This window comes from Takifugu flavidus, chromosome 4 (genome assembly GCF_003711565.1).
Source record: "Takifugu flavidus isolate HTHZ2018 chromosome 4, ASM371156v2, whole genome shotgun sequence".
In the NCBI taxonomy this organism is placed as follows: Eukaryota; Metazoa; Chordata; class Actinopteri; order Tetraodontiformes; family Tetraodontidae; genus Takifugu; species Takifugu flavidus.
This window is the reverse complement of record NC_079523.1, coordinates 6111585-6125925: the sequence shown is the minus strand read 5'-3', so window position 1 is coordinate 6125925 and position 14341 is coordinate 6111585. Positions and strand designations below refer to the sequence as shown.

Sequence of the window (14341 nt, the reverse complement as noted above, 5' to 3'; positions counted from 1 at the left end):
TACAATTAAAGTTTATAGAACCCGCTAAGCTGGTTTTGGTGTGTTTCTTCATGAATTCAAGGTCATTAGTTCAGTTTTGATTGACAGTCTTCATCCCACACCTTTATCTCCCTACCTCGCATCACCTGTGCATCTGTGAGCCTAAAATAGACATAATTGACCCTACACTGTACTCCATCTGTAACTCTTGGTTTAAATTCTTATTGGAATGCTTATTGGATATTCAAGATTCATCAGAGCACGGTTATACTGATTATAAAGAGTAAAATTTGAATTGTACATTGATATATATATATATATTTTTTATATAATGTATGCATATGTAGAGAGATATAGAAAATCCATTCATAAAACCTTATTATGACCATAACAAGGTCGCTTGTGAATATTCTTCCCGGCCACATGGGGCGCTGTTCGCGCCACCTCTCCATCCTGTCCGCCAGCGCCGCTGCTACGTCACCACATTTCACCGAATGTGATGGAACAGCGTGGAAAAGCGTAGAAGGCGGCTTCGAGAATCCCTGCCAGGAACGCGTAAGTTGAGTGAAAAGTTAACAAACTGGGCTCTTTGTGTCTGGACGTCGTTTTCCAGACGCAAGTCGAGCTGTTGCTCTGATATTAGCAAGAAAGTTTGATGCGTCAGCCTGATGATGTGGTCAAATGTGTCCTGTGACCTGTAGGTGCAAGATGAGGGAAGGCGCTCTGCTGTCGTCTTTGGTTCTGTTTCACCTCCTGAGCTTCAGCCAGGCGGCCAGACAAGGACAGGACATGAAGTGTGGCGGTATGCGTGCGCCCGCTTTGCTCTTTGATTTGCACAAATGCACGCGGCAGACTTGATGTGCGTTCCATCTCTGCTCCACACAGCCTGCAGGGCTCTGGTAGACGAGATGGAGTGGGCCATTTCCCAGGTTGATCCAAAGAAAATGATCCAAACGGGATCCTTCAGGATCAACCCGGACGGCAGCCAGTCCATCCGTGAGGTGAGAAAGTTGTCATTATAGGTATAGAATAAGCTACTGTGCTCCTAATTCTGTTTTAAATGCAGGGTTTGGATTTCGTGTCCTTGACTGAAATAACCAATTTGACCTTTGGTTACATAAATCTGCCTTTTAAGAGTAAATTGGTTGGGTTTTACTGCCATTTTCATGAATGGATGCTCTGTTAGGTTCCGCTGGCTCGCTCTGAGGGAAACCTCCTGGAGCTGATGGAGGGGGTGTGTGAGAGGATGGAGGACTACGGCGAGGTCACAGACCCTTCCACAGACAGGAAGTCCTACGTTAGGATAAAACCTCGAAGCGGTGAGGCCATGGACCTCTCTGAGGCCACGCTGGATTCAAGAGTCACAGCCAGTTTAAAGTTTGCAGTGAGTGGACGTTTCCGGCAAGACTCCAGAAAACTGAGCGCTGATAAACGTCGCCAACTAAACGCTGTTTCTTTCCCTCTCCTACAGTGTGAAACCATTGTTGAGCACCACGAAGACGAAATCATTGAATTCTTTGCTCACGAGACGGATAATGTCAAAGATAAATTGTGCAGCAAAAGGACGGGTATGGTCTGAACGCAGATTTCTTACTTGCTGCTGCTTGTTGCAGATGTTTTCCACTGTTTATCCTGTCTGGTCTGATTCAGTGTCTTGCTTCTCTGTCTCTTCTGTCTGCAGATCTCTGTGACCACGCTCTGAAAATACCCCATGATGAACTTTGATGAAATTAGCAAGTGTCTTCCCCTGCTGTCAGCCGGCGTTTTCAGAGATGGCAAATTACGGATTCATGTGTAAATTATGAGGGGCTCTAAATTAAGTTAGAGTTTTTCCTTTGGTCTGTGGCAGTTTAAAGACCGTCCTAGATCGCAGGAATCACTGAAAAGCATTACATTAAATTAACAGTCAAAGATGTTAAACATAAATTGTGTGGCATCGGAAATGAAGATATTTTTATACTTAGCGGATTTTCTTTAGAATGGGAAGAGTGATTGAAGAAACAGTTTTTCACTTGTACATCCTAATTTCCTGTTATGTGACTTAATGCTAAATGTATTACTGATCCACTTTTTCCACTAGAATCTTTCATGGGTGTTTATTAGAAAATCCTCAGTGAAAATAAATTTGTTGTCCTTCATGTACCATTAAAAGTCTTTATATAGGGCAGTAGACACTTATTTAAGAAAATCACAAACTCATGTTTTTGTAGTTCTTCCAACCTGAATTACACAATTTCCCCGCTGGGGGCGCTAATAGTCCGCAACCTTCCGTTCAGAAACAGTATTTTTGCTGATTTTTCAATGTGTGAAAGAAATTCCATCATTGTCTCATGTGAATATTCTGATAATTGTCTTTTATATAAAATTTGTACATTTCCTCTGCATCTTTTTTGTCTCGAATAATTGAGAATATATTGGCACACAGCCTCATTAATGGATAAAATAAATTACATTTTTCACTCCTTTTATTAATGTGTAGTACATTAAAATGTCTATTTTAATCAGAAATCACTTCAAATCAGTTAATTCAAAATCATTTCAGCACATCTGCATTATCTTTAATAAATACAATTAAACATTAACTCAAAAATAAAAGCTCTAAAATCACCTAAGCTGAAAACCCATCATTTGTTTTTACAATCATCATCTGGTCATTGTCTCCCTCACCTCACATTCCTCGCTCACTGGTGATCCTGCTCTTCTTGATCTTCCTCTCTGTCTTCGACGATGCAGCTTTGTTCTCCCACTTCTGTCTCTAGCTCCTCATCCTCCAATGTCCAGAGCTCTGTCCCAGTTTTAGACGACGTGTCTCCATTGTCCACCTCTTTGTCAGTAGCCATTTCCCTGGAGCTGTGGCTGCTGGTGCTGGTGCTGGTGATGCTGCAGGACAGCTGGCCCTCATCGACATCACCTGGATCCTGCTGGGCTTGTTTCGCTTTGGCGTCTTCAACACTTTGATCAGCTGGAATTTCCTTCATCTCGGCCATCATGTCCTGCGCTCCATGGAGCCCACCAGAGTCCTCTCCTGCATTCTCTGGATCCCACATCTCACTCACCTCCTCCTCCTCATTCTCAGAGTCGGGTGCTGTGTGTTTTCGGATGCGATTTACGGCATCCCACAGGGACTTCGGATAATGAGGCTCCTCGCTGAGGGGCAAGACCGAGGGAACACTTTCGTTCCCCTCTTGCAGTGGCGAAGGTAAAAAGCAGGTAGGCGGGACTGGAAGCAAGTCGGATGAAGATGATAACTTTTGGGATTTTTCACCAGATGCCCGACAAAGAGGGGAGATGTCTGTTTCTATGGTAACAGCATCTGCCGCATCAGAAGATGGGTCCATTGTTACTGAAGGGGCAACATCTTTGTCCGAGCCATGTGATGGAGCAGGAAGCTCGGGGAGGGGGAGCATGACTACATCCGGAGGTGAGTTGGAAGGGTCAAGTTCCTGCTGCTCTTCAGTGTCCGTGAGAGCTTCTGAGGTATTTCTGTAGCCCATATCTTGTTCTGGTAGACTTGCAGGATCTCCAGTGGCTCCTTCTGATGGCTCTTCAGTTATTTCTTTTAAGATGGAGGCATCTTCAGTATCACACGGCTGTAAAATGAGTATCTCTTGACTCTGAATAGGCTGATGCTTGTTTTCAGGGGATGTTGTCTCTTCTAAAAGACCTGATTCAACTTCTTTGAGTGGCTCCATGTCATCGGTACACAGTCCAGCTGGTTGTAAAGAGGCCGCATGTATGATGTCCTTTTCGGATTCATCAAGTGGCTGTATTTGTTCTGCGTGTTCCTCCTCGGTATCTTCAGATAGTTGCTCTTCGGTTCTAGGACTCTCTGCTGTGCAGACACTCTCCTCATCTTGGGAAAGGTTTTGAGTGACCACTGCGGAGGATTCTGTCTCCTCCACTCCAGCACCCACTAGCACCTCTCCTTCCTCTGTCTCTTGCTCATCCTCTAGATTAGTTTCTCTAACTCCGTTCACCTCGGCCGGTTCGCTGATCTCATCTTGTTGCTGGAACACCAGCTCCTCAGGTTCATCTACAGGAGCCTCCTCGAATTCTTCACTGATCTCCCCGTTTGTCAGCTGCGGCGTTTTACCATCTTCACCCAGGTCCAAAACGCTGATCACTGGTTGAGTTTGATTTTCTAATTCATCAGTTGCTGCACCTTGGGGATCTTGGGAAGGCAGAGCTGCTGACTGCTGTGATGGAGATTGAGCAGAAAATACATTTGCAGGAGCTGCGGTCGGATCATTACATTGTGATTCCGGATGCTCTAAAATGGGCGCAGGGTCGGAGGATGATGAAACAGGAGGTGGAGGAAGGACGGGTCCTTGGCTGTCCGGAGAAGGTGAAGGCCAGGAATCTGTGGATGGACTGAGATGTGGAGGGGAAGCGTTATCCTCCAAGGGTGCTTCCGTTTTCCCTCTGCTCGTTTGCATGTTCATCACTGCCTGCTTCATTCTTGGGATCATCATCTTCATCTGAAGCTCCGATGGGTGTTTCGGGAGGCACCGATGAATCTGGACCACCTTTAACATCAGCCGCATTTTGGGCTTCAACATTCTCTGGCAAAAACCTGGTTTGGTCAAACTCCAGCTGGTTCTGCGAATTCTCTTCCTCTACCGAAGACCCGCTGCCATTGACCTCAAAAAAAGACTGGTTCTTCAGCGACGCAGTGTCTTCAGGCTGCTGCTCACTCACGCTCTCATTCAGAGGGATTCCAAGGATTCTTTCAGCACGCTGCGCCAAGGTCTCCCTGTCAGGCACTGAAGGGGATGCGCAGGGATCGGAGATTGTTCTTTGTTCTGGCTCCACTTTATCAAGATTATCTGAATCAGGCTCAGCGTCAGGCTTTTCTGTATCGAGCGGCAGGTCCAGTTCTGCGTTCTGCTCAGTTCTTCCACCTCGGTCCGGCTGAATGTTTGACTGAACGCACTCGTGAGAGAAAGCCGACTGAACGTCTTCGCTGTGTTCCGGGTGTGGAACGGTGTCAAAGTAGTGAACGTGCTCTTTCTTGGGTGATGGAATTTGCTCCATTTTAACCACAACACAGGTTGTGTCAACGGTCAGCGAACGTTTAGCACCTTCACATGCTTCCTCCACATCCTCTGTCCTTATTTCAGCCTGTGGATGCACTTCAGCAGGGATGTCTTTGCTCCCCAGAACCTTGGATCCGTCTTCCTCGCTCTCTTCTTTCGGACACTTTGATGAACTCGCAGGTTCAGACCCGACTGGGAAACTGGGCTCTCTCCATAAAGGATATTTGACTGATGTGTATTTCCCGGACTCGGAAGATTGCGTTCCGGCTGTACAATCAGCATCCTTTGCCACTTCTACATCTGTCTCTGGCTTCTCAGTTTTTGCTAAGCTTGCTGGCTCTTCCTGTTTATTGATATCAGTGTTGGAGGGTTCTGACTCTTCCACAAATGTGGGCACTCTGTAGTCGACCTCATCTGCAAGCTTCTGTGCCTGAATGGTTTCACTCTCACTCTGACCTGTAGCTTCACCTCCTGGCATGTTCCCAAGGGTTGTCTGCAGACCACAAACTGGGGAAGGTGGGATTTCTGTGCTGTCTGCTATCCGAGACACCAAGCAGAATATGGTCACCCTGCCTGCCTTCTTGTTCAACTTGAACTTCCTTCCCTCGATGATTTTTGAGGATGGTTCCTCGGCCTTGTTGCGAACCGTGTGGAGAACTGGCGCCTGTTGCAGAGACATCATCCCTTCAAATTGAACATGTGGCCTCTGCACATAACCTGCGCTGTCTTCTTGCAGGGAGTGTGTTTGAGGTCTGCTGTACTGGGGACAGAAGGTGAGTTGATTAACATCTGGATTGGTGAATCTCTCAGTCTTTCTTGTTTGGTGATCTACAGCCATATCCTGGTCTTTCAGTATCGGGTGCGACCAGTAGGTCTGTTTTTTACCTTCCTGCTCCCAGCTTGTGTCACCCTGATGTGACACAGAAGAGCTTTTTTGTGGGGTGTCATAAGGAGGAGGAGCAATATAACCTGGGGGTTTGCTGAACAGCCTCCTCTGGAAGCAGGTCTTCTCCTTCGGGGGGTGGCCTGTGTCAGCGAGAGCCCCCTGTAATGGATGTGCTTGCTGCCTGCCTGCTCTGTCACACCGTCCTGGATGGACGACTTGTTGTGGCGCTGTTGTCCCACCTCTGATGTCCCTCTCTGGAGCCCTGCTGCTCTCCGTGAGCCCGTGAGAGGCACCCCTCAACTCAGCCTCTATGCGTTTCCTCCTTTGAAGCGAGTGGCTGTATCGTGCCGCCCAGGCTTCTAGCTCTCGATAGCTGCTGTCGTTCCTTTTTACAGAAACCTCCCTGCTGTAGCGGGCTGGACTGCAGGTTTCCCACCTTCCCGCCCACCCCTCCCTTGGAAATCCCCTCTCATATTCCCTAGATGCTCTTTGGGCCCACTCTCTGTCTCTTGTTTCGTGCGGCTGATAAGCTCCCAGCTCCTGGTGATGCTGAGGGTGACGGTCTAGAATAAACGGGAAGTGTGAAGAGGAGAGGCCGACTTGCTCATGCTCCATCCAGGGAGCGTAATCGTGTAAGGCTGCTCTTGATCCCGGTAGAGTCCAGTAAGCGGGCTCCCTGCGTTGGTCCTGCCGCTCACCGTAGTACGGAGGATTCCGGTGTCTGTCATGGTAGCTGGAGACAACAAGGCCAGAAGAGGCACGAGTAAACAGTCATTTCAATACATCTGGTTTGACAAACTATGAGTCAGGGGGATCTTCACATAACAAGTCGCTATTTGATGAATATCACCAATATGTATGCAAACTTTAGCATTTTAGTGTTAACTAGTGGTCTGCAATGAAATAGTTTGTAGAACTGAGTGTAGTAATTACTAAATCTACAGTTATTTACACTAATGTCACACAAATAAAGTCTCATTTGTATGAATGATAAAACACTTATCAGCAACTTAAATATCTATGCTTACTCACGTCTGTGGGCAGTTTCTGCCAGGAACAGTAAATGTTGAGTACAGAGGTGACTGTCCCTGATTCCCAGGCCAGAACTCCATCTCCTGTCCGAAAAAATGATAATGATAATACATCTTTAATGCATTAGAGATGAGCAAACAATTCCCCAAATAATTCAGACATCTACTGTGGTTTACCTGTACAGGATTTATCCAGATTCTTTTGCCTTCTGCTCAGAAGGGAGGACGAGCTCTAATGAAGTCCAAACAGGACAGCTTGTTTTAAAAGGACGATGATGGTTTTCGATCCCCCTCCCTCCCAATGCACACACACACACACACACACACACACACACACACAAAATTGGCAACAGCCTTTTAGTACACGTACAGGCTTCAGTGGGTCACAATAACAATATGATCAAAACAGAGAGCATATTTGGGTTTAATTTTAATTAATTTCACATGCTCCATGTCCTTTTTAAAAAAAATATATATATATAAAGAGGTAAATAATTGTACAATTTCAGTATACATGAACCTGCTCAAATGCTTGTTGTACATTTATCATGTTCACAACCTCAAAAACTTTTCTGTGCTCACTTTCATGTCTTTCCAGATCAATGTTTGTGTTAGCCTCCACAATCACCACAACAAAGCTGATCTGCAATTTCCATGGCAGGAGCCGGCCGGCACCATGGAGGGCAGACGCTGCGTGGAGATAGCGATCTGATGTTTTGTCGGGCTGAATTGTAAAAGAGGGAGAGACGGGTCGTGTCCTTTTCTTTGAAACTCTCCGGCGTAACAAACAGGCTTTCCTTCTCTGAACAGAAAGTCTGTACATCAGCAAAGAGCAGGAGAGAGAGAGGAGGGGTGTGTGTGGGGGGGTGAGGTATGTACTGACAGCAGGCAACGGGGCGGGCAATCTGGCCATGTTGATGAAGATCAGATGAACTTTTCCAGGTTAATAATGCTGAAATGAAACTATGCACAACATGTCTGATGATGAAGGGAACCTGCTGCTGGTTTCTCTGGTTCCTTTGAAGAAAATGGCAGTTAGAGATGAGGAAGAGAAATGTGACAAGTCACTCATCACTCTGTGATGATGAATAATGGTTTTACCATCATACACTCCCTCTCTCAGTTAAGATATCAGATCAAAGTCCTCATGGTTTTGCAAAATACCAATCTTATTAGATAAATATCTAAATAAATACCACTTTCTATAAAATTCATAGCATCTGTTGCACATGTCACAACACCAGCAAATTCTAACCTGACTTTTTCTGTGACTATTTGTAGCTTCATGCATCATGGAGTATTTTTCTTGCAGGGGTTCATATTTGCATGCATGATACACACTGTTTACCACATAAATACTGTAAATAAAAAGATGCCAGTTCTAACTCCCCCTGCTGTTGATGGACTTTCTTTAGAGATGCTATGTAAAGATTGATGCTTTGTGGGTCCTTCCACGTTAAATTTGCAGAAACCAGGAGTCCCGTGCTCTTTTCACATTTTGGATGAGATAAAGCTTCACTCTTACACACATGAGACAGTGTCTCCACATGCAGTGGGTAAATCTCTAAATGATATCTGCACAAAGCAACAGATCACACTTGGAAGAAAAGTTCCTGTGGCCCTCACCAAGACAGTGGGAGCATGGTAAGAAGAAGTGGGCCAGAGGAAGGTCTGTCAGGGTTACAGCTGCCCCTGAACACATCCAAAATTAGATGGAAATGCCAGTGATTGCAAAAACATCTCTTTTTTTTCCAAATATGGTGTGATGAAAATAAAACGACACAATTACAGTACACAGTTAATGTCCATGAACGAACGGGAAGCTTACAATGATTTTCATCAGAGCAATCATACCAAAGCGGACCCCACTCCCCTATGAAGCGCTTCCCTTTCAGCTGCAGTGACAGCTGAATGACGGACACAATAGAGAGGCACACCCACGGACTTTTATTATTAGCGGAAGTGCGGATTAACTTCCAAAATGACGCCGAATACCGACCTCATCCTCAACTCTTGACCGATTAAAGTATAGACAGTTTCCTGACAAAATGTGTATGTAGACAAAGAACAATCGACTGAGAACCTTCGCCCACCCCACACACTTGAATTAATTGACGTACGCCACAATAGATGAGAAACTTCCGGGACAAGAATCTTGTTTAGCAAGTTAGCAGCTATACCATAAGATATTGATGTACATGATGTCACGTATAGTAACAAACAACAAACATTAAAAAAAACGCTCGTAATTTTAAAAAGGTAAAATTTATGCCAAAGTCTAAAAATCCGCATCCTAAATTACACATTACTTTTAACTTGAAATTAAAACCTTTCTGGGTTTCCGGTTTGACGTTCGTTACCTTTAATCAACTGCATTGTTGACGGGACTGTTGAGATATGTTGACGATTTTTAAAATGTGGAAACACTTCAAAACACAAAATCTTTGTTTTCGGGTTTATTCCAAAAACATGAAATCAAAGAAAACTGGAAAAATGTTTGTCTGTTTACTTGTTTTGATTTTGTAATGTAATGATGTAGCGTACCACAAGGACATAACTATAGTTCCCCTCACACAATTTCACATTAATAACATGGTCATTACAGGAGTATAAAGTGTGGATTTCAGTACATAACTGTCAAATAAAGCTCTTTCAGCTTATCAGTCTTTACAGAGCACAGGCACACATAAAGAACGCATCCACATGACATCACGTGTCCGATCTGAAAATAACTAAAATAAAAATCGGAATGCCGTCCTCTGCTTGTCTACATCACAGTTTTCAGTGGGAAGGATAAGTTCAACAACACAGATTGAATGCGGTAATTCTGACAGACAGAACCTCTTGATTATTTGAGGTCATTAAAAAATAAATAGTTCTTTTCATCATAAAGATGACAGTAGTATTACATCCATAGCACAACTGCCCTCTGTCTCAGGCCATAACATGTGCAAACTGCAAACGTTTATTAAAGGTAGCACTTTATGAAAGGACCAAGTGCAGCATGACTGACGTGTGACATTTGAAAATACTACAAAATAAATCAGAGGATGTCCACGGCTGTGCACACCCTCGTCAGGCAAATAGCGGAGTTACACAATTCATTCTCCAGAAGAAAAAGAGGGATGTTCCGTAAAACAAAAGGAATATATTTGGTATTGAATAACTATTCTCACCCTTAGCTGAGATTATTTTCATATGAAATATTTTCCTTCTGTTTTTCCAAGATATAACACTGACCCTGGAGATAAAACATTTGGTGGAAATTTCCATCAGAAACCGTTGTTACGTCACATTTCCACCACTGATAGAAACAGTGCAGCCACATCACTTTACAGCTCAGCTTTATCTGACAAGTGTTTTCTTTCATTAGACGCGTCAGCACAGCCGGGTTCAGCTAAACTCTTACATAGCATCTGTGATTTGGGTGCGAGTCGGTCCAATAAGCAGCTTTAAGAGCACAACCATACAGCTGATTTTTGCTCCGCTCACCCTCCTCTAAGTGCACGCGTAAGGAGACCTGGAATTCTTTCTGTTGTGTTTCCTATGAGTGTGAAAGGCTGTCCTCTATTTGGTGTAGAACCACGACAGGGTCCAAGTCCACACAAACACACGATAAACACCCAGACAGAAACCAAAAGCTAGAGGAATGCAGAATTAAAACTTTGTTCCAAACAGAATCATAATAAGAACAATGACTATGACAAAGAGGATCAAAATAACCAGCATCTTTCTGTTTTTCTTCTGATACTGCTCCGCCTGAAAAGAAAATGGGAAAAAAAAAAATCAATCTGGACCTTCATAATTGTAACAACAGCCACATATTAACCCTGGGACACGCCCAGTGTAAATGGGTTCATTAGGAGTAAAGCTCAGCTGTCCAGCTCCTAAGATTCAAGATAAAATCTAACCAAAACGGGTTTTTGAAGAGATGTTTTCATTCCATGATAATAAGTAAAGTAATCTCACATGGGATCTTATTCTTTTTACTGCAAAACTTGCATCACATTTGGTCTTATGAACTCATCTACTCAAACAACACATTCTGGAAAGGGATTAAATGTTACATTTCTTTTAAATCTCAATTGTAGACTCACATGCAGCACACGAGCCATTTTCTACTCACCTTCTGTAACTGCTTCAACCCGTCTTCTGTTTTAACACAGGCCTGTTCCACATTGAAGTCAATTCTGTCGAGAACGGTGCCCTGAAGAAAGGAATGCCACGTTAGCACAAAAAAAATGTCTTCCTCATGGACTTTTAACGCAAATGAAGGCCTTATACATATTTTTAAAAGACAAGTTTGTACAGGCATATTTGTATTGTGAAAAATACCTGTTCCACCACCATTCCAGCCAAGTCCCTGAAAATTTCATTCAGATCTGAAATGGATTGCACTATCTGTCGGATCTCCCGTTCTCGCTCTTCAACCACGACCGTGTTCTGTTCCACCAGCATCAGCTGGTCATCTGTGAAGCCCTGAAATTGGACCAATACGTTAAAAACTAAAGCAGGACTTCACAATTTTCAACAACTGCAGCAAGTGACAAATCATTATAGGCCAGTATAAAAGAGTATGGAGATAAAACCTTTTCATATACTGCTAAATCGTCATCCTCTTCCATTAATGGACCAGAATCAAAAAAATGTTTCGATCTCTCCTCGCGGTTTTTCATACCTGGAATACCGAAATATGACTTGAGAATATATAAATGCCTGAGACACAAGTGTGTGGAAGAATCATTGGGAACAGCCAGCATCTTACGTTTCAGGTAGCTGGACTGAGTGTGTCTGAAACTGAGGGACAGATCCTGCAAACTCTGCGCCAGGGACGAGACCACGTTTCTCAACAGTCTCTCCTCCTGCTCGGTGCAGTGGCCACAGCGAGACTGCAGTCCTGTCACGGCTCGCTGGCACCGATGAAACATCTGGAAGGGACAGAAATTTAACTGCTAACCTGGAAAATCATGCCATTCCTTTACTGTATTGGTATCCTGCACAATTTTTAAAATATATCTTTAGTTCATGCTTTCGATTTAAATAGAAAAACTGGCCTTTTTCGTACACGCAAATATATACTGAATACAATTACCTGTGTAATTTCTTGTGTAGTGATTTCTATTGCATGCTCTTCCTCGCTGCTGTCATCCAGTGTCGGGCGATTCATATGCTTGTCATGAAGTAAGGCCAGTTCCTTCATCTTCTGCCGAACACGAGTGATTTCATACTGGATCTGAAAGCGAAGATTAAAAGTATGAACAAGTGGATGCTTTTGGATTAGAGGACTCCAAAGTGTTTATAAGGACTGGATCAATCAGTTTTATTTGACCTCATCCACCCCCTCTATCCATTTGGGGGGAAGTTTCTTGGTGACCCCAATGGCAGCTTCAGGATCCAAACTGATTCCTGACACCAGGGCCATTCGGTCATCAGCCAACTTGAAAACACAAAAAGCTCAATTATCAATTATTCAAATAAAATGTACATGATGTATAAGTATACTCAGCTAAATTAATTTGGCTGTCAGTACCTCATCAAGCTCCTATTGTGATTGGTAGAGAGCAGAGGGGCCCCATCCAACAAAAAGAAATCAGAGGGAGAAGAAGCAGCAGTGTGAAGGCCAGAAAAACAGCAGTTCATACCATCTTTCATTTAAGTCCCAACAATGTTTGTTTCAGACACAACTGCACAAAAAAGCCCCACGTACATTTGTAACAAGGACAGAAAATAAGTATCAGACACATCACAAACAGGACATATCAACTAATAGGCTGAAGCTATTTTAAATCAAAGGGTTTGTGAAAGGGAAGCTGAAGCACAGGATGCAAAAGGAGACAGCAGAGAATATTTTCAGTAGCTCAATGCTTAATTCCCACCACTGCGTATAAATCACATTTTACAAAATGTTGCTCTGGTGCACCAACTCACATGAATATCAGTTTGACCCTGAGCTCTGTTGATGTTGTGGAGCTCACATTAACCAAAGCACAGCCGCATAGGTGGCTGGAGAGCTCTCTCACATGATACACTGCAAAATATATTTACCCCCTGGGGCAATATAAAACTAGTTAAAAGGTTAACATCTAGTCCACAGCTATTCTCTGGCAGATAACGGTTTACACCGATTCTATTTTAGACCCTCCACACCCATTTGGTCCTCCTCCATCATCTATTTGTGCTGCATCAATGGGCAATATAAGTGACACAAAACTACTCTAATTGAAAATATCAGCTACTAGCACACAGGGGTAACTAGCAAATGAACATCAATTACTGACTATATGCAAACACACACGATAAAATGTCAAAACGATGCAGACCACTCACCGCAGCATTGCTACGTGTACTCAGACGAGGGTCGTATGTACTCACTTGCTCAGCCAATATCTGCCGGTTTTGGATTGCATTGTTCCGCATTAACAAGAAGGCATCGGTCAGACGCCTAGTGGCCATGACTGCCTTGTTTGATAGTTAAATTATCACGGGAAAACTACAGATCAGACGACGATTTAACAAATAACGTCGACTGCCGCTGACTCGCTGCTAACACACCGCTAGCATTAGCTTTGCAGCGATTAATAATTAGGTAATGCGCTATACTTCGCCCACAGTACACAAAAACCGAAGTTAATGATAATTATGTATAAGACATAATTTATTTCAGATGACAAAAAATAAAAAACATGACCAGCACTGTCTTCATAAATCTTGCCGGACTAGTAACGTTATTCCTTCTGCGGAAGCTACGGAAGTAGGAAAAAACGTAAACACTTGCGTGGACAACTCGGTCTTCTTCGGCGAAACAAGCTTCGTTTCGGTTAACTCGACTTTTGTGTGCAGCGCCCTCTTGTGTCGATATAGAAATGCGACAGAATTTCCAGGCGGTGTTCTCATGATCCCCGCCCCATAATTTCTATACAAATTCACATCTGAAACTAAATTATTTCTTCATTGATGTCAATGTACTACTACAGTTATAGATAATGTAAAATGACGCCGCGTAATGTGCAGAATTTCCTCATGATATGCAATGGAAGTATGGAAAAAAGATCCTTAATTGATAGATATCAGAGCGGGGGAATTATAGTTGCACTATAAATCAGATGGTAAAATCTTTATATGTCTTTTCAGAGTCTCAATGGTCCCAATTTATGTGCCCACCTGTATAATTTGCAATCTGTAACAACTGAGCCTTGTCCTCAAAGTTCACCAAACAGCTCGAATGAAAGCGCAGACTAAGAGATTTCCAAATGCACACCTGGGACGGGTTTTGTGCGCTAATAATCCTTTCGCCATTATTCGTCTTCATTCCCAGAGCTAATTCCTGGATTTATTCCCTCGCAGCTGTTTATTCCCTGAACGTTGACTTTTTAAGGGGCTTAAAGTCGAGAGGACAATAACGTCAAACG

At 43.6% G+C, this 14341-nt stretch overlaps 3 protein-coding genes across 6 annotated transcripts; 1 reads left to right on the top strand and 2 right to left on the bottom strand.

Moving 5' to 3' along the window:
- Positions 1 to 389: 389 nt before the first annotated feature.
- Positions 390 to 2363, top strand: cnpy2 (canopy FGF signaling regulator 2). The gene is made up of 6 exons (XM_057031464.1): positions 390 to 534; positions 681 to 781; positions 865 to 980; positions 1166 to 1363; positions 1451 to 1547; positions 1661 to 2363. Exons 2-6 carry the CDS (start codon positions 688 to 690, stop codon positions 1702 to 1704), a joined length of 549 nt encoding a protein of 182 aa, XP_056887444.1. The 5' UTR covers positions 390 to 534; positions 681 to 687; the 3' UTR covers positions 1705 to 2363.
- Positions 2364 to 4242: 1879 nt separating this feature from the next.
- Positions 4243 to 9238, bottom strand: LOC130524892 (uncharacterized). The gene is made up of 3 exons (XM_057031411.1): positions 7110 to 9238; positions 6934 to 7016; positions 4243 to 6634 (listed from the first exon to the last, which is right to left on the bottom strand). Exons 2-3 carry the CDS (start codon positions 7011 to 7013, stop codon positions 4372 to 4374), a joined length of 2343 nt encoding a protein of 780 aa, XP_056887391.1. The 5' UTR covers positions 7014 to 7016; positions 7110 to 9238; the 3' UTR covers positions 4243 to 4371.
- A 137-nt stretch (positions 9239 to 9375) lies between these two features.
- On the bottom strand, positions 9376 to 13731 carry stx16 (syntaxin 16). 4 transcript variants are annotated; one of them, XM_057031457.1, is made up of 9 exons: positions 13260 to 13731; positions 12463 to 12474; positions 12262 to 12369; positions 12025 to 12165; positions 11698 to 11860; positions 11522 to 11610; positions 11268 to 11411; positions 11059 to 11139; positions 9376 to 10691 (listed from the first exon to the last, which is right to left on the bottom strand). In XM_057031457.1, the coding sequence occupies exons 1-9, from the start codon at positions 13383 to 13385 to the stop codon at positions 10590 to 10592; spliced, it is 966 nt and encodes a 321-aa protein (XP_056887437.1). In that variant the 5' UTR covers positions 13386 to 13731; the 3' UTR covers positions 9376 to 10589. The 4 variants fall into 4 exon arrangements, with proteins under 4 accessions (XP_056887437.1, XP_056887439.1, XP_056887438.1 ...); XM_057031459.1 differs by having other exon boundaries at positions 13305 to 13730; XM_057031458.1 differs by lacking the exon at positions 12463 to 12474 and having other exon boundaries at positions 13260 to 13730.
- Between the last annotated feature and the right edge of the window lie 610 nt (positions 13732 to 14341).